Source organism: Vidua chalybeata, chromosome 1 (assembly GCF_026979565.1).
Source record: "Vidua chalybeata isolate OUT-0048 chromosome 1, bVidCha1 merged haplotype, whole genome shotgun sequence".
Classification (NCBI taxonomy): Eukaryota; Metazoa; Chordata; class Aves; order Passeriformes; family Viduidae; genus Vidua; species Vidua chalybeata.
In genome coordinates, this window is record NC_071530.1 from 119909188 (window position 1) to 119929786 (window position 20599).

General features: G+C 44.7%; 1 protein-coding gene across 1 annotated transcript in view; it reads right to left on the bottom strand.

Moving 5' to 3' along the window:
- Nucleotides 1-15619, bottom strand: part of SLCO5A1 (solute carrier organic anion transporter family member 5A1) — a 65645-nt gene extending 50026 nt beyond the window's left edge. The window contains exon 1 of the mRNA XM_053959393.1: nucleotides 14686-15619. Coding sequence (XP_053815368.1) covers nucleotides 14686-15619 — 934 coding nt within the window. The remainder of the gene's footprint in view (nucleotides 1-14685) is intronic.
- Nucleotides 15620-20599: the final 4980 nt, after the last annotated feature.

Consider the following 20599-nt stretch of genomic DNA (forward strand, 5'->3'; position numbering starts at 1 on the left):
AATACTAAAAATACATGAGCTGAATTCAGCTAAACACCTCTCATTTCAAGAAAGTGTCTGACTAAAGGAATGAAAGTTTCAGGCAGTTGATAACAATCCAGATGTTCGGGGCAGCTGCCTCTTCTGTGGCTCAGATGCTGGGAGGGATTTGACCCCCACGTGTGCAGGCTGCTGCCCCGGGTGGTTCCAAGAGCCACCCGCTCCCCGGCCTGGCTGTCCCAGTCCATCCCATGAACGCCGGCACACACAGACGAGCTGCAGACCTGGCACGAACCTGCCCTGGCAGCCGTGTCAGAGCAGCTGGAGGTGTGCTCGGTGCCAGTCACAAAACCCTCGAAGCTAGCAGCAGGGAAGGGCAGCAGCAGGCACCCACAGCACAGGGAAAGGGGCGGTGTGGTCAGAGACCGCCCTCCAGGCAGCACATCACACCAAAACACATCTGGGCTGACAAAGGCTAAGGGACAGCCCTCAGGGAAAAAAACCTCCAATTCAAGTTAACGCCGAACTAGCACTGCTAGCAATGCTCACTTAAGGTTGGACTCAGTGATGTTAAAGGTCTTTCTTTTCCAATCTAAATGATTCTATGTACCATGTAAACTATTACCTCAGCAGTAACAATGTTCAGCTGGAGAGTCCCAGAAGATTAAGGAAACAAAACGCTATGCACTTAAAAATCCCTCAAAATGGGAAAATCCAAGCATTTCTGTTCAGCTTTCTTCTTGTAACATACATAATTATCAGAGGCTGTGACCCTCATCCAGTACTTTTATTTATTCCTTGGAGATAGTATAGATTAATTATCTTGTTATGCAAGTCTTGGGCAATACAGTAATGTACAATAAGAATACCTTAATTGCACAAAAACTGCACTAACAGGCAATTAGTGTGATAAAACACTATATTAACTGCAATGTGATATGGAAGTTTGCTCCCAAAATGGAATAATAAAGCTGTTTAAACAGAAGAGCTGACACAGGGATATTTAAACACAGGCAACATCTAACTAAAACTAAAGTGTGTCGATTACAACTCAAACTGGATTATATTGGTGCTCCTGCACAAAGAATAAATCATCACAGAGATCATCCTTTTATTAACATACACTGCTGAAACCCATCAGGGAAACATTTATAAATATAAAAACACGTAAGCCTGAAACCTCATGAGGAGCAAACGGAAAAAGTAATCCTCTCCAGCATACTGGAATCTAGGTATGTCTTGAATGATGTACTAGAAAAAAGCAGAAGCAAGAGTTACATGGAAAGTGACCTTCAACCAAATGGGATTTTACTTGTATTTTCCACCCAAGAATGAATGGAAGTTAAAATTATTAGAAATTGAGAATTAAATAGCAAATTGCATCTCAAAATGTCAAACTATGCAAATAAGTATACACTGGTGTCTAAACACTTTTCCATCAAAAGTAGTTTTGCCATCAAACTCAAATTAATAAAAATGATACTTGCCCAAAACTGCTTTCACAATGGGAAAAAAAAAAGGTTTGTTGCTCTCTCTACTTGGTTTGGTGACTTGAAAAATATTTAATAAATGACATGCTTTTCCATTATTTCAGATTACTTTAAAAAGTGTAGTACAAAAATCCCAAAAGCCTTGTTATCTGTTTAAAAATGAAAAAGCTTTACATATCACACCCTGCTCCCATTCAGTATCAGGTGTACCTCATTACCTTCAGGGGGAATGTCTCACAGTTAGCTGTAATTTATTAACTTTTCTGGAAAGCTTTACTAAATTTGATGTTCATTAGATACCAGGTTTGAGAACCACAAGAGGCAGCAGTAAGCTGCTGGTCCTTGTAAGCACAAAAGCATTAGTATTAATTTAACGCCTCCAGACCTCCCTCTCTGCTCTGACCATGCTTGCTGTCGAGCTAATTGCTTCTCTCCTCCAGCACAACTTATCTTGTCTGCCCTGCTGCAGAGCAGCCAACTTCATGTTTTCTAAATGGGATGAACAGCCTGCAGACAGTAACTCTGATTGCTTCAGATCTTTTCAGAGCTCCTCATAAGACAATTGAAATGTTTTATGCAGACAAAATGATCTTCACATTTTTCTTCATCTGAGGTTTTCACATTAGGTAATGAGTTGAATTATAAAACTCAAAATCTCTGTGGCCTTTTTAAAGCAAAAGCATCAATTAGAAAGATGAATAGGAAAGTCTTGATAGCAGCTGACATCACTATTGTAAAACATAACATTTGCAGGACTTAGAAGAAGGACTTAATATAAAGATTAAGAAGTACTAAAGAATCTAGGAGATATGAATAACAACTTTGTTTATAAAAAAAAAATCTTGGAACTGGTGGCACTGATTTGTGCTCTATTATTACTTACTTGACAATCCCAGATAAGAGGATTACTGTCTATTTTGGCACGATGTATAACAAGAGTATACAGCACATCACCAAGGGGTTTTATCACACCCACACATATTCTTCAAGTCAAATCTCCCACATCAGAAAACCACCAGCTGTCAGTTCCCTCAGCTCCACACCATTTTGTTACGCAAGAAAATCAGGGGAAAAAAGTAAAAAGTAAGTATTTTTAACAGGTGTGCAACACAGACTAAATTAAGGGCAGAATTCTTGTATCATTCTTTGGCCCCCTGCACATAAAAACAACCATGTTGCTCCTCACACTCTCTATCCTGATTCAACAGAAAAGCAGCAGAGAACAGTCCTAACAGCATCCAGCGACCCTCTGACACAATCACAAGGGTTATATCAACCCTTCTTTTCTAATGCTATGCTACTAATTCTCTTAGTATCTTCAAAAACACCATGAAAACGGCAACAAATCCAGCACTAGAAGAGTTGCTTAGCCCTACAATTGTATTTTGGAGAAATCCTAATGCTCAGACCACAAAATAATTGATCTGAGCATCCTGTTAAACTAGACAAGGGAAATGTACTACATTCCTGATATACTGCACCATTTTTTCCTGTCAGGCACAATCCAAACAACAAGCAGTTGGCTCATAGTATAGGATGCCTACCTGCTAATATAAACCTTATGGCTATCAAACTCTTCTACCACAAGCACTCATCAGTCCTCCCACTGTCTCTACCAGTTAAATCTACTCTTCCACGGTCAACCTTGGCCCAGCAGTTAGCAAAAGATTTCAGTATGCCAACTTGGGCAAACCATGTTATTTCTCACATATCCTGAAACTGCAACACATGATAGATCCCTTCCTCAGTCTCTGTAACACTCAAGGTATTTATAAACACACAATATAAATCTGACAATAAAAATATGGAGTTTTCTTGAAAGCATGGCACTGCATCAGATGCATGATAAGCTCTTCTTTCAGTAGGATTTAAATTTGGAATGTGGGGATGCAGGGGATGATGAAGAGGGGAATAAGCATGAAAGGAAGTTAATTATAGATCTATCTATGATACACAGTTCTCTTTCACCTTATCCAAATACTTAAAATTTATTATTAGTTACAGAAAGGAGCAATAGCTGCTCTAATGACAGTGTAGGAACTCTTAAAATGATGTTAGTTCATACATTACTCCATTTTTCTCTGGTTAATTGAATCTCTTCTCCTTAAAGAAGATGAGAAGGCATATGTCTACCCAAGGCTTCTGACTCACCAGGCTTAAAAGCTCTTTTCAAGTTCTTTCCCATTTGCTGGCCTGGCCAATATTAGTCCATCAGTTTTACCTCATTTCTCATAGAAGGCTGATCTTCTTTTAATTATCACAAATGCACAGGGGCAGTAGCCCTAACCACTCTTTTTATTTTGCTTTTCAAGGCCACATGCATCCCCTATTCTTGTCTGTCCTACCTACTTGGAGTGTCCAAAGCTAGTGCAATTAACCACAAACTCAGTAAGAACAACAAATGACCCCATCTAAGCAAAAATCAGTTGCTAACAAACATCAAGACAAGAAGCAAAAGCTAATGAGGAGAGGTCTTTTTTGTACTTCTCCATAGGGTGAGTCACAGAGGTACTCCTAAATGCACAGGACATTCTGAGTATTGCTCATCTTCCTCCTCCCAGAGGCTCTGGGGAAGCCATGGATAGGAGTAAACACACGGATACTATTGCCTACTTTGCTTCTGCAGTCAAAGAAATTCAGACCAGACAGCTCTATCCTTGACATTATAATCACAATGTCATTAAACTGTTCAGTCACTGAGGTCAATGACTATATACAACTTCTATGTATCAAAATAGTGCAATAGCTACTTAAGGACTATAATTTAGAATACAGCTCTTCCTTCAAGCATCACTTCAGTCCTCAGCTATGCTTTTAAAATTTTTTTACAGTATGACATTTTATTACGACAATGCAGTGCTGAGTTCAGAGGTTTTTTTACTCTCATTGTGTAACAAGACTAATAGTCCTCCAGTAACACACTGCAGGTGTGGTAACAAACTAACAGTGACTTGTTTCAGATGACCCCAAAATCCCACTTCTTTCCCTAGGTCATGCTATTAGCAGAAGAAACAGTTTTTTAAAATTCTTATTTTAGGCCAATTATATAACTTACCAGATAAATGCCTACATTGATGTGCATCAGCACTACTATTCTGCAGACTCAAAAAGCTCATGTGCTATTTTCTCCTATGACTGTAAAAATTCCCTAGGGATATACCTTCACTATTTCTGTCATGAGACAGCTGTATTAAATCAAGTTGATACACACTGCCCATCATATTTACAACAATTACAGACTCTCTTATTATGTAACTTTTTTTTTACATTTTTTAAACAGGAGGATTATTACTGAAGCTATTTGCACTCTAGAAGGTTACGCTCATCATTAAATCTCTTTTTCCCCTCACTGGGATGAATTAAAAAGCAGAAACATAAATTTAGATTAAGAACTTACAAAATGAAAAACTATTTTGGTACTACTTTTTAAACTCCAGCTACTGAAATGCCAGGCACCAATGGCATGGAGAGGCACTTTGAGCAAAAGTGGAAAATGCTGTTCTGTGAGAAAGAAAAGCACAGCAGAAGCAAAGCTTCTCTGTTCTCTGCATTGCCAAAACTTACCAGCCTGGTCAGGGACTTTCCTGTACTCCACAGACACAGCAGCACCTTCAGTCCTTCCCATGGGCTCCAGGTACTGTCCCTGGCAGGTGCCTCCTGACCAGAGTCCAATCTGGCTTGCAGCACACAAAAGAGGCACTAACATCCCGTGCTGCTAACACTCAACCTCCTCTTCTCCTTCACTTTTCCTGGGGCTTTTTCAGCTGAAAGTTCCCACCTAACCAGCATACACAGGTTATTCTGCTCATAAATTTCACATGGATTTGACCTCTGAGCCTATCCGTTGATTCCTTTGGAACCTTTGATGGAAAAGATAGTGTTTTCAGTTGTTACATAAAGCAAAATCTACTGAGTTAACAGCTCAGCTGAATACAGCAATTTCTCTTCAAGTACAAGGAGAGTTTAACACACAGCAATGTCAGGTAACATCTTCCAGAGTATTTCCTTTAGATATTTGTAGATGCAAGTGGGGCTTGCTTGACATATTCTGTTTAAGTAATCACAGGTTAGCAGCCACCACAGCAGAGCTCACAGCTATTTCCCTGTCTACTTTGGATTATCTACAAAAATGCATTACTTGAAATGACTTCTGGGGAGGTCGGGTATTCAAATTTTAATCTAATCAGAGAATGAAAAACGGAGAAGCAGGAGCCAAGGTGTGATTGAAAGCACTTGACTTCAGAAGCACACCAGCACCTTTCAGTGCCTACATGACACCTTAAGTCAATAGTTGTGAAGAAACCCAGGACAAACACTGGAGTAAACTACAACTTAAGTATAAAATAGCAAATCCCAAGGTATCAGAAGATATACTCAGCTAATATATGCATTACCTGAAATATTCTGACTCTAGAGGATAGCTTAATTAATATAGAAAGAAAATGGTACTATCACAGGGGAACCCTGCCAGGATTTCATCTTTGTCGCTTCAAAGAAGTCGACTGAAAACAGGTAAATATGGAAAGGCGCCCCTAATTTAGAAAAACTTGCTAAATTCAAAAAATGGAAGAGCTGGTAGCTGATTTCAGAGCAGTGGATTTTAAGAAAATCACTGCTGAGACACTCTTGAGGATTTCATTCTAATCCAGTAAACATCAAAGATAAAAGGTGCAGAGGGCAACCACCAGATTGAGGTCCTACTGTGCATGGTGCAATGTAAGCAAAGTGTTAATGTCAATATAAGTAAGGAAACAAGTGGAAGCACTAAAAAAATATCCTGGGAAGCTGATGAAAAGGAAGCAAGCTGCTGAAAAGAAACCTGTACTAAAAATGGGGGGGAAAATCAAAGATGAACAGCACAGGAGTATGCAATTAGTGGACCTGCAGTACTGCTTTGCAAGCACTTCATGTAACACAATTAATCTCTACCTGCTTGTTCAAATTACAAGGAAAAATATAATTTTTTTTTTCTGACTGCATCTCCTTCAAACTCACCACAAAATATAATTCATACCGCAGCATGATGTTTTTCACTGGTGTAATTTGTCTTTGCTGCCAAGTAAGCTGTTTACTTACATAAGAGTTAATATTTTCTGATTAGATTATCAGGTCTAATGGCAGCATAAAATAACACTCGAATTTCTGTGTCTGCACTTCCTGATTTCTCAGGTAAGAACAAATTCCTTGTGGCAGAAAACAAGAGCAGTTAAAAGTCCCAGGTTCGTTAGCTCTCTCGTTAATGCTGGCAGTGTCTAAATTTCTGGCCTTGTGACAGCACAACAGATGCCCAAACAGCTCAGCAGCAGAGCAGGACAGAGCCCATACATCTCCACTGCTCACAGCCGAGCCGTCATGTATTTGTTCCCATCACAGGAAATGTCCTATTTTTTTCTGGGCACTTGGAAGGATTTGGCTGACTCAGGTGAAATCAACCTGCATGCACACTGCAGAGCTGTCTCTGTCATAAATTTGCTAGCTCCAGCCCATGTGCCCAGATTGTCCAACTGAGTTGAGGCAAAAGGACCATGGTGCTTGAATAAAAGCATGGACACCAGCAATCAGAACGTCAACAGTTTGCTCCCTCTTCCCACTGTGCCATTTCAGAGCTTTCCCATTACAGCCCTAGTACATCCCAGCATCCCTGTAGCTGCTGAGGGGGTTGCAGACACACCCTTGGACTTGTGAGCTGAAATTCTGACAGCTCTGGTGACAATTCACAGGAAGACAGGTGACCAGGTTGCCCTGCCCTCAGAGTTCATGTGGCACTGCCCCATCCATCAGCAGCCAAGTCAGAGCTAGTGCTTACTTTGACCTTTCAGTCAAGAGTAGCAAAAACTGCCAGAGGGAACCAGCTGAAATACGAGCCATTTTTGCATGATGGCTTCTCAACTGTTTTCAAAATAAATGCGAAAGGTGAGTAAAAACAACAAAAAAGGAAAACTGAGTTCATTCTTCACAAGAAACAATGGGTTTTAAAAGTGCTATCAGGGTAAAAAAGACTTCATAGGATTAAAATGAGAGCATGAAAGTTTAACTGATTGAGTTAGTTTTCTGTTCTTTTAAAAACCATGGAAAAATTCCATTCATCCACTTTAAAAACCTCAATTTTTAGATGCTGGCCTTCAGGATGAAACAGAAGGCTGAGACTCATTTATAAAATTGCCAGTATTTCCTACACAACCAAGACAGAAATCCATATGTCTCTGAATGACAGTACAGAGAAATCCAGCCTCCTCTCTTTTGACTGCATAGGCACTTTCACAGCAATTAAGTCCTCCCTGGTGAGGCGGCCACTGAATGAGAGTTAAGGGAAAATGGATGAAACACAAAGCATCTCTAATCCACTTGCAACAGGAGTAGTTACACTGACCTTTTAGAAAACAGTGGGGGTATCCAGCAGACAGCTAAAGTTTCCAGACCCCAGGTAATCAGACACTAGATCCCAAGCCTTCAGTTCCTGGCAAAAGCTACAAACAAGCTGTTACTTAAAGGCCACTTTCATGTCTAGGTTTCCAAGCTGCTCTGGGACCACGGCAGGTGGAGACACTTGTCTGCACAAACCAGCCCTGCAGCAGAGCTTGACAGAGAAGGGAGCCACTCTCCAAGAAAACACTATTCCCAAGCTCAAGAGGGTGAAAAGGGCACTGTCAACCTCAGAAACAAAATGCTAACCATTTAGACAAATGCTAAGCAAGGGAAACAACTGGGCCTGGGAATTCAGCGAGTTTCAGAACCCTGGATCCAACCCAGTTTTTGTCCTTTAATACAAAGAGAATCAGGGAAGCATGTGCCTAAGCCTCTTCTTGCTCCTAAGAAGGACAAAGTGCATTTTGCCAGTTACTGGAAGTGATGCTTTGTCAATACAGCTGCTTGTGAACAATGCCATAGCTCATGGCAAGGACACAACTGGAGAGATGCAAACAGCATCCCTAAGGGACACAACACTGGCACAGCAAGTGAAGATATATCACCCACGACATTAAATCCTGCAGGCAGAAAACTTCAGAGCAAAGGCTGCCCCCACTCTTTACTGAACTCACTGTTATGTACACATTGCTTAGAAGGACAAAAAAAAATCAGCTTCATTAAATGCTTAAGAAAATTATATCTAGGATATGAAGTATGAAAAAGAATTATCAGGCTACCTATGAAATACAAAACTAAAGTGAAGAAGAAAAGTAAAATCTATTTCCTCAGTTATAGGAAAGGACAAAAAAACTGCACAGTACTACTGTAAGCAATTATTAGGAATTGTGCCAGCTGCCTGATCAGCATTTTAACAAAAAAAAAAAAAAAAAAAAAAAAAAGGGATGCTACAGTGTGCCAGAGAAGCATAATACTGCATCCTCTGAGTGTTAAATCAACTGTGGGAGAAAGCAGTATAATCCATATACACAAAAAGAGCTGCAGTCACTTCACCTGCATCCCAAAATGCTCCCTACTCCCAGCCAAGAGCACAGTGAGTTCAGCCTTCTTCTAGTGCTGCCCAGCTGAGTGTGCAAACAAAACAAGTGTGTGTTTCACACACGCATTTCATGGAATCACAGGATACACTGAGTTGGAAGGGACCCACAAGGGTCATCAAGTCCAACTCGTAGCCTTGCACAGACACCCCAAGAGTCACACCATGTGCCCAAGAGCACTGTCCAAACACTTCTTGAACTCTTTCAGGCTGGAGCTGTGACCACTTCCCTGAGGAGCCTGTTCCACTGCCCAACCACACTCTGGGAGAAGACCCTTTTTTGTTTAATATCCAACCTAAACCTCCCCTGACACAGTATCAGGGCATCTCCTCAGGTCCTGTCACTGGTCACCACTGAGAAAAGATCAGTGCCTGCTCCTTCTCTTCCCCTCACAAGGAAGTTGTAGACTGCAATGTCTCCCCTCAGCCTCTCCTTCTCCAGGCTTAACAGACACACTGACCTCATCCACTTCTCATATGGCTTCCCCTCAAGGCCCTTCACCGTTTTCATCACCCTCCTTTGGATGCTCTCTAATAGTTTAATGTCTTTTTTATATTGTGGTACCCAACACTGCACACAGTGTTGAAGGTGAGGCCGTCCCACTGCAGAGCAGAGGGGGACAAATCCTCTCCCTTGCCTGGCTGTGCCTGATGGTTTGCACAAAAACACACTGCTGATGGATCAAGTCTTAGTGCTTGTCTCTGCATAAAATAAGATGTGGCCTTCTCTCAGTTGAAATAAAATCATGTATTTGAGAAATAAGCTCTGCACACCTCCCCTTTACAAGGAAAACAGAGCAACCAATAAAAAGAACTGGTGAACACACCCTTTTGCCTCAGTTTTTGATTGAAAAAATCTTCCTTCTCACAGGCATGCTGTAAAAATAAATGCACTATTTCTGTAGGGTTTATCAACTATAGGGATCAATGCTGAGAAAACCCTGTAGGAAACTATCCTTTTGGATATCAGAGGCATATTCCAAAACTAAACCAAAAGTGGTCATAAGCTGAATAATGAGAATAAAATTAAATGCTGGTCAGCTGTTTCCCTACTTCTAGATGGTCCCTGCTGCTCAGCTAGAAAGTTGATACTGTCTCAGAAAACCTCAATGACCTTGTAGCATCCACATAAAGGACCTGATGCCCCTAGTGGACTCCAGTTCCTGTCTCCCAGGGACATCCATAAGCCGAGAAGCAGCCAGACCAAAATGGATCAAAGTGGCACAAAAATCCAGTGCTTCCTGTGCCAACATCCAAGCAATAGCATGCTACAGAGATCTAGCTTGTTTGGCAGCTGGGCTATGCCCTGCAACCCAGCAGGCAGAGGTGGTGGGTTTCTGATGTGAAGCTACCCCTCCTGCCCTCTCCTTTCAAGTGGGAGGAGAGGTATAGGTGTATATTTATACTTATATCTATATATTTTTATATATCTATATATCTATATAGATATTTAACTAAAAATATAATAAATAAAATTATCACACATACATATATAAAGATTTTGGGGAAGTCTTTCTTTGGGGAAGTAACAAAGACATGAAGGGTACGTATACAGAACATCCATTGGTAAAACACTGGTAAGGAGGTGTTTTCCAGACAGAATACAGTCACAGTGAAATGGTTTACCTAATGCTAGAAACAGCAACCCACAAACAATCCTCATGAAAACAAATCATGATTCCAAAATATTTTTGAAACTTGTCTACATTTTTTTCCAGGTTATGAAATGACTTTACTTCCCTGGCTTTCAGCCATTATCTGTACCAAGCCCATTTGCACAGGTTTATCCAATTTCTCAGCCATTATCCCCTAAAACCTTTATCTTTGCATTTTGTAATTAGAGTTTGTTCCAAAACCTAGGGACAGTCTGCATGAAATTAAACTGAGACACTTTCCTCATATCATATCCTAGCCAGCCTACAGTATTCTGGAAACTGAAATAAAACATCCTTAGCATAATGACCAATTTGTTCACAAGTCATTTTGGGGGGTACTGGTAAAAGCTACTCCTGAATACTAGAATGTTTTCATTAGTGCAATATTTCTGTAAAACCTAATACTGCCTCTCTATGTGTGAATTTTTAGGGTAAATTCATTTTTTATAACAATATCCACTTGAAAAATAAGAAAATATTTTGAAGTTTTCAGCCACTATTAAAACTTCTAAGTGCCACACTTAATTTTAAAGAACTGCTTTTTAAAATCCTGATAAAATACAAGGCAAACTCACATTCAAGACAAACTGTTGGATCCCTACAAAAAAAAACCCCACAGTGTTTTTTAAAAAAATCACAGTGCTTTAAGTGCTAGAATTTGACAAGTAGCAGAAACACCATCAAGAGTACAAAACAAGACTCAGGAAGTCCAATTCAACTTCAAATTGAATTGCAATTAATTTAATTGGATAAATACTTAAAAGAAGAACCTGCACACATCAGGCAGCTGACAACAGACACATCACAGTACAGCTGAGCACAGAAGGGAGAGACTTTGGAGAAGATAAAGACCACTTAGTGACTGCCCAGTTTTAACACAGTGTGCAACTTCCCTTTGGGATTATCTGTGATTAAGGGAACCAGTTCTTACATTTCCTAGGCACCTGTTACAATCATTACTTGTTTTCAAGCCTGATGTCACACAATTCTCAAAGTTAGCATCAGGGCACCAAAGTATCGTCAAGTTTAAGGGGCGGAGGACCCGGAGGTGACACTGCTTCACAAGGAAGAAACATCCCACACAAGAGCTCACATTGCGGGCAGCCCAAATACACATCCCTGCTTGGCACCTTTGTCCTACTAAAAACGACATAGCACCTTGTAAACTGGCACTGTGCCATTCTGACAGATGGACTTAAGTGTGGGCAGCCAAGAGACTATGTATAAGCATCAAATATGTTTTTTGCGAGGAGGACTTCCAGCCAGGAATGTTAAAACAGCTGTCCACATTGAGCTTGCATGCCTACACTTAAGAGGATATGCTATCGCCACTCGAGCCCTGAGCTGGATTAACTTGGAAAATAAATAAGATAGCTTCCACAGCCACATAAGGTGAGTTTTTGCAGAATCAGGATTAGTGATATTCAAGGGGGGCTTTACTGACCTACTATTAGTGGGCACATTTGCAGGGTCAAGAAGCTAATCAGTTCTGAAGCTCAGTGAACCTTTCATCAGGTGCACACATATATATTTATCTTCCTTTGGAAGAAAAACATAGAATGTAATGCCAGCATGATTATGAACAAACATGTTAGTGACCTTCCAATCTGTGTTGGAGGATACTTTTTTATGAATTAGCTGTCCTCATTCAAACACATGTATCTGTGTGACTGGGACGTGTTTCCCTGGGCTTTCATGTATTTTTAAAACTTCAACTGCCACAGCCTACTTCAAGACTTTTTGTTAGCTCATGCGTACACACAGACATACATTCTACATTTTGACATCACTTGCATAGTTTTCCCCAGTAACAGAATCACACCACCTGGAGAACCAGGCATTGCATAACACAGGATATGAGGTGGCAGGCCTGTAGAGCCATGCCCAAGCCACTTCTATTCCATCCCTGCACCTGGCTGGACTGTCTGCTGCGTCTCCTCAAGGACATGCAACATTCCAAACCACTGAGAAGATCCAACAAAAACATGTTTGCTCACATCAACGTGCCAAGCAGTGCTCTTTTTCTTTCTCCCCTAAAAACTCAAATTTTACTGCTGCCCCTCAAAAAGGCACTGGCCTATATCTGAAGTGAGGCAAGTATTTAAATGTTAAAAGTTTCCTCAGAACTCCACACTATTTAAAAAAGATAATACCAAGATTTCCAACAGCAGACAGCATTGCTTCTAGCCCTGAGTGGCTTCAAGACGGAATGGAGGTGATAGTACATTTTATTCAATATTTAAACACACTCTGTGTTCATTTTAATTCTCCCTGTGGTCACAATCAAATCACAGGCATAAATTTTTCACATACACTGTAGCTGGGTGTACTCATCTTTGTTCTCTTGAATCACTAAAAATGAACTTCGACTCTACAAGGGTCCTCCCAGTATAGATCAAAGCTGCCTTAAGCGTCTGGCAGGCACAGAGTCACATGGAGTCTACCCAGCTGCCGGTGCCTTTTACCTTTGTTAACTTCGCTGCAATTAAAGTTACCCGAGTCATTTCATTACTATTTCCTGTGCTAGAAGCGCATCAGAGGTAGGCATAATTTCTCCTGCACTGTGAGGATTTCCCCCCATTGACCTTGCCTTCCCCTTTGATGAAGAAAGATTTCCGCCTCTCTCACCGTTCACCTCTTTTACCCTTCATTCCTCACCTACAGTATTTCCTTTTCTTTTTCCGTTTTTGAGGACTGTGTGAGATCACCTACTTGCAAAAGTTCCAAACTACAATTTAGCAACCTCAGTAAAGAGATGCTTTGTTTTTTCATGCTGCCAATAAAGTCAATGCTAGGTTAGTCTTCATTTCCATACCACTTAACCTTTCTCAGACAGGAGAAGAGAGGGAGAAAAAACACTTTGTCAAATACTTCATCATGCAGATTAGCAGTGCAGTGAATACCTCTCCCTCCTTCCAAAAACCTGCAGTGCCCCCGGCTTTTTCAAGACACTGCACACAGACTGTGCATAGCGTTAAAACAGTTCAGGGAACAGTCAAATTGCCAAGAACAGGTCAAAAGGAATAAAAACACTGATCCAGATCACTACTTTTGCTCGGTAAAGTAGTTACACACACACTCCACAAGTGTATAATTTCCATAAATGTGTGTTTTACACGCAATTATTATCTCCGTGGCTATTGTAAAGCCGAAGAAAATTGAACTGCTAGTGGTAATGCTAAGTATCCAAAACCCTTTCACAGCTCTCTCAGCCCGCTAAGTGCCTCTCCTTATTTGAAAAGAATTTGAAGGGGTACATGAGGTTCATTTCTTACAGAAGCATGTACGGTGCTAATGCAAAGCCAGGGAGCAGTTAACCTTCTTACACATTACACAAACTATCACGATCAAACTCCAATAAAGTTTAGTACCCAGTTATCTGAGATACCCCTTCTTCCCACCATCGCACAACTATCAAGAAGGCTTGTCTGCACCTGCTGAAAAACGTATGCCAGATCGGACTCTCATTTTGTTGTGCTCCTTGAACTGCCCTAACCAAACACGACTCTGAAGGTTTTACATGCTGGTTTATCAATGGATTTTTAACTCTGAGATGCCAGCTGATGTATCAATGCCAGTCAAAATTCATTGCTAGTTCAAGGCAAATGAATGATGGAAAAGTAAAACGAAGCATGCCAAAAATCTCTCGAAGTGCTTATTAAGCATTAACATTATAGAGGCTTTAGGCTAAAGGTACAGCAACCAGAATTTAGAAATACAAAGCTTCTGTGTTAGCAAAAAGAAACTTGAAAGAGCGCAGCAAATTTTAACGCTGCTTTCTGAAAAAGTCACCGGCTACTGCCAAGTGCTGAAACGCATTAGAGAAGACAACTTTCTCTGCTGTTCTATGAACTGTGCAAGAGGGTGTGAGTACAACTGGTTTTAGGCACGCTGCGTTAGCTTCACCCATTACTACTGTTCACCATGCTACAGAACATTTTAAAACAGGAGAGAATGGCAATTTTACTTCACAAGGTCATTTGAAAAGGAAAACTTAGCACAGGTGTTGTTCAGCAGGACTAAGGCAGAAGTACCTGTAACTGGCCCCTCAGAGAGATCTGGGGTTTAGCAAAGTACCCAGGTACTTAAGTTGCCTTACCTAGGTAAAGCGAGGCGTTTTCTTTCTTGACATTGTCATCTAAGTAGGTTGGTCCCAAGGTATAGATGGGTGTCGAGCCTATGCCAATGAGGATTTGGGCACAAATGAATAAAGCTACATAGAGAGAGTGATCGTTTCCACCGGTGTCCTTGATGCAGGCCGACGAGTCCCACTGCTCTTTGGCAGTGCCATTGCCAGCCACGCACAAGCCCTCGTTACTGACGGAGGAGTTCAGTTCCTGGATCTGGTACGGCGGAGAGATGAAGTGAGGTAAGGAGAAGATCGCAGCGCCCAGGGCTATGAAAAGCCCCCCGACGGCTAGCCAGAGCGGCCTCCGCCCGCGACCCCCGAAGTAGCTGATGAAGACCACCACCACCAGGCTCCCGATGTCGAAGCAGCTGACCAGCAGCCCCGACTCCGAGCTCTTGAGGCTGTATCTCCGCTCGATGGTGGTGATGACGCTGCTCAAGTAGCCGGAGACCATGAGGGACTGGATGAAGGTCAGGAAGCACATGCACACCAGGAAGAAGCGCGAGTCCGCCAGCACTGCCCGCAGGCACGCTCTGCCCGGGGGTCCCGCCAGCAGCAGCGCCGGCGGCGGCGGCGGCAACAGCAGCGGGGGGCCCAGGGATACCCCTCGGCCGGGCGCCGCCGGCTGGCCGCCCTCCGTCTTCCAGGGGAAGCTCCCGCTGGCGCTGGCGGCAGCGGGGGGCCGGCCAGCCACGGCGACGGCAGAGGCGCCCTGGCCCCGCTCGGCCGCGGGAGCCGGTCTCGCGGCGGGGCTCGGCGGGCCGCCGCCGCCCCCCCCGGCCGCCAGGGGGGAGCCGAGCGCGGGCAGACTGCGGCACCGCGGCGCCTCCGCCCGGCCCCCCGCCGCCGCCGCCGGCCGCTCCGCCCCGGGGAGCCGCTGCTCCGGGGTCCCCGCCGAGGCCATGCTGGGTCCTTCGGCGGCCTCAGAGGAGCCCGGCCGGCTCCATCGCTGCCGTGCGTCGAGCGCGCTCAGGGGCCCGGCGAGAGCGCAGCATAGCGGGGAGGGGAGGAGGGAGGGGAGGGGGGTGGCCCTAGCCGCGGCCGCCGGCCGCCCCGCCGCACGTGTCAGCCAAACTCCTTTGTGGCTCCATCCACCCTCAGCCTCGCTCGAGGGGCCGCCCGCCCGCCGGGGCGCCCGCGCTGCCGGCGGCTCCCGCTCCCCGTCGCCACATGCCCGCGGCGCCGCGATCAGCAGCCGCCCGCCGGGGCCCCGCGGACAGCCTGCCCGCCGCGGGGCAGCGCCGCCCGCTCCGCCGCCCGCATTCTCCTCTGTCCTCGCCGCCGACGCCGCTGACGGACCTCCGGGGGGTTGCTGCCGATCTGCGGGGCGGAGAGCAAGCACGGGAGGTCAGCCGCGCCGGCCCCAGCGGCCCCGTCCCTCCCCGCCGCCCCGGCCTCTGCCCGCCCGACCCCGCGGTGTGCGCTGAGCTCCGCGGAGCGCCTCTATTCCCGTCCCCGCGGGGGCTGGATCACGGCAGCGCCCCGGGGACCGCGCGTCCTTGGGGACGGCACATGAATTTACATAAGAGCTGGGGCGGCCTCGGCCAGAGCGCGACCCTTTTATTTGGCGCCGGATGCGACAGCCAAAGGTCGCCGTGCCAAGCCTTTTATTTTCCAGCCTAAAAATAAATGCGCTGAAATAAATACACCGCTACAACTCGGCGGCCCGGGGAGCGGCGGCAGGCGGAGGGAAGGGGAACAAAGCAGGAGCCGGGCAGCGGCGGCGGGCACCCCGGGACCCGGCAACCCGGGGCCGACCTCGCCGCCCCAGCTCGCTCGGGTGCCCCCCGGGACCGCCGGGTGCAGAGCGGTGCCCAGACATCCCTACCCCGGCAGCAGAACACGCCTTTTGCCTCCTTTGTCCGCTTTTGTCTCCCCGCCGCCTCCTGCTCGCTGCGGCCCCGCGGAGGGCTGGGCGGGGGAGACAACGGCACCCGGGCAACCGCGCCCCGGCAGCGGATCTCCCCCACCCCCAGAGGGTGGCCAGCGGGCAGGGCGGCGGAGCCGGCGAGGCGCACCGGGCTCTCCTCCCGGCCGCTGCGAAGGAAAACGACGGGGCTACTCACCGAGCGTGCGGCGCCGGGGGCGGCCGGCCCGGGCCCTGCGCCCCCGCCCCGCCTGTCACCCAGCGCCGGGTCCCCCTCGGCCGCCTCCGCCTCCCCGGGCGCCGGAGCGCAGGCGCGCCCGCCGCCGCCGCCGGGCCGGGCGATGCCGCCGGGCACTCGCGTGCCCTCCGAGCTGCCCTACCGGGCCGCGGTTACCCGGCTACACCCCCTCGCCAGAGAGGCCGGAGCTCCCGCGGGACGGTGAGCACGGCGGCGGGGCACGCCTTGGCGTCTGGCCGGTCCGTGCCCTTGCTCACCCGTGGAACTGCTGAGGGCTGCAACTCCAACTCGGCGCTCGTGGCTGAGAAAGTCCGCGGAGTGCCACGGCTGGCAGCCCCGGGCGGCGTTTAGGATGCTTAGGATGGTGTTGCATCGCCGTGTGTAAAAGGCGGAAATATTCGGAAGACGGGACCGAATCGTCTGCTGAAAAGTGAGAAGAACCAAGGAATGATTTTAAAAATTTTTATGTTAAGGAAAATAGATCACCTGATGATCCTTTTTTTCCCAGATTTTATCTCCAATGCAAACCATCTCCAAAACTGGGAAGCACATGCAAAATATGGGAAAAGTAGTTTGGAGATTAGTCCTCATAGAGTTTTCTCCTAATCTCCTTTTTTCGTTTTGTGTAGTGTCTTGAATTGCGCTGGTTTGTTTTGCTCTCAAGTCCCTGTATTTAAAGCCCTAGTAGCAGGATAAGGCTAAATAGTCCTGCAAATTATTGTATTTGTTGTGGTGTGATAGAGTGTGAACTATTGAGATATTTGTCTTTTCTTTTCCATAAAGTAATGTAAAAAAGAAGCATAATGGCATACACATTTCTGAATAGTTAGTGCTTTTCTGGCAGGATGGAAGATTTACGATTGATTTGTTTCTCCTCCTTTAAAAAAAATATTTAAGACTGACTCACCACTTTTTTTTTTTACGTATTTATCATCTGGATCAATAAGATCATTTCATATCATATTCACAAAAGATACCATCTTCAAGTTTTATGAAGATGCTATCCAGAGATATTTTGATACCTCTTTGTACTCACTTAACACTCCAACTGCTCAAACTCAACACAGACAAAACAATATCTTCTTTTTTGTTTGGTTGGTTTTCAACCACATTTTTCCTGTTGAGAAGGTGTCCCCAGTTTAGTGCTTGTTTAGGCCTTAGTTTTATTATTACCTTTGATTCAGTTAGGTTTTCAAGGATTCTTTAAAAAATCATACTAATGATTATTTATTGCTGCATAAGGTCCTTACAACAATTTGTTTTATTTCATTATCTCACAGCTAGTTGCTATCATTGCAGCTTCTCTCTCCTGCCTCTTCCACTTCAGCTTCCCATGGCCACAGTTTCTGTCACTGCAGCTCTGGCACTCACTTCAGTGCACAGTAAGATGAATAAACTCACTGAGGCAGCAGAAAACCAATCCAAGGGAAAAAAAAAGTGTTTTGCTGGTTTTATGAGCTGAATCACTTCACCAAGGATGGGAGCACAAGAACTTGGAAAAAAAGTATAAACAGGAAAAAAAAGTCCATGAAGATAGAGGAAAGAGGATAACCCATTTCAACAAGAACAAGCTCTTAATTCAACTCCATCTTCTAACTCAGCCATCCCTGAGGGCATACATGTAATTCACCTGCTAGGCAGTATCCCTTCAGTCACTCCTTTGCACTTGAACTAGTACATGAACCAGTAACTGCAGTTTGTGAGTCTGATGGATCACATATATGGCACATCAGTGCTGGGTTCTGTCCTTGGTTCATAGCAACCCCATGCGGCACCACAGGCTGGGGGAAGAGTGGCTGGAAAGTTGTCTGGAAGAAAAGGACTGGGGGTGCTGGTCAACAGCCTGTTGAACATGAGCCAGTGTGTGCCCAGATGGCCAAGCAGGCCAATGGCATCCTGGCTTGTATCAGCAATAGTGTGGCCAGCAGGACCAGGGCAGTGATTGTCCCCCTGTACTCGCCCTGGTGAGGCTGCACCTTGACTTCTGTGTTCAGTTTTGGGCCTTTCACTGCAAGAATGACATTGAGGTGCTGGAGAGTGTCCAGAGAAGGGCAAGAGAGCTGGGGAAGGGTCTGGAGCACAGGTCTCATGAGGAGCAGCTGAGACAGTTGTGATTGTTCAGCCTGAAGAAAAGGAGGCCGAGGGGAGACCTTATCATTCTCTACAACTACATGAAAGAAGGTTGTATCCAGGTGGGGGTCAGTCTCTTCTCCCAAGTAACAAGTGATAGGATGAGAGAAAATAGTGTAAAGTTGCATCAGAGGAGGTTTAGATTGGATATTACAAAAAATTCTTCACCAAAAGGATTGTGAGGTATTGAAAAAGACTGCTTAGGGAAGTAGTGGAGTCACCATTCTTGGAGGTATTTAAAAGACATGTAGATATGGCACTTTGGAACATGTTTTCATGGTGGACTTGGCAGTGCTGAGTAACAGTTAGACTCAATGATCTTAAGAGTCTTTTCCAACCTAAACAATCCCGTGATTTTTACATCATCTTTGGGATCTTGTTCTATGACTAGGATTCCTAGCCACTGTTGTGTAAAATCAACAATAACTTTTGTGAGATTGCAGAAGAACAATAAATACACAAAAGTGTTCTCCGATCCCGTGGGAAAATAAAAGGCACAGCATTCCCAGTTTCACAGCATTTGCAAACATTTTCAGGTACAATTCTTTCCACAGTGGCAAACCTGTCAGAGAGAAACTTGTTCATAGGACTATGTGAAGATGTTTGTTTTGGGAAGTTATTCCACCAGACTACAGGTTCTAAAATGTTTGACTTCCCTGCTTACTTTAGGGTCTGAATACTTAAATAACGAGTTGGCAGTTGGGTATGAGCATCCAGCACCAAGTGATGAATGGGAAATCAGTATTACTCTCTTCACTTAACAGGTTAATTACAGAAGGTGCAACAGTGGTACCCAAATTCACAATAAAATACTATTGTATAAAACTTATCATGCAAAATTTCTCCTTTTTAAGTTTTACCATAGTGAATTTAAAATACACAATGTCTCTCAAGCACAAAGCAATCAATTGGTATTGCAGACCAGCCTTTTTACGTCTAGTTCCCATAGTTCCCATATGTTCCTCAACATAATTCCCATTTTGCTAGATTAAGGACGTGGGCTGACATCCTATTTTGATTTATCTGTGTTAACGAAAGACATAAAGTCAGGACTAGTGAAAGGCAGGCCAAGCATCCTAAGAGTTTCTAAGTTCCCAGCTGACAACCTCCTTTCGTTGTGGGCTGCCCTGCTGTGGTGGCAAGCGCTCACACAGTGCTCTCAGCTGCTGTTCTTTGAGGGACAGGACCTTAAATCCCAGCTTGGTCTCATGAGCTGATCAGTTCCAAAAGAGAGGGTACCAGAGCTACCAAGGCACCATCTTTTTATGGTCACACTTTAGTTGCTGTCAGTTTTGAGGCTTTACATGTCCTTGATGTTTCAGGAAGCTGGTGATGCCCAAGAGTTACCTCAGCCTAGTCTATTTCAGGCCACAAAGAGGGAAAAACTCAGCTGAAGGGTAGCATGAGTTGATGGCTCTGCTTCTCCTTCAGTGTTTCAGATTTCCAGGCAGGTTTTCTACTCGATGAAATGTCACAAATACAATAAATGAACACACTTGCCTTTCTTCTCCTTTTCCTTCACACTGCTACCACTTTTGGGCAACATCTTCTCTTCATTCCCAGCCCAGTATTAGTAAAAGAATAAGCAAAACAGCATGTGCATTAGGAGGCTAAAGGACTTTAGATTGTCCTGGAGCATGAGCATTGGG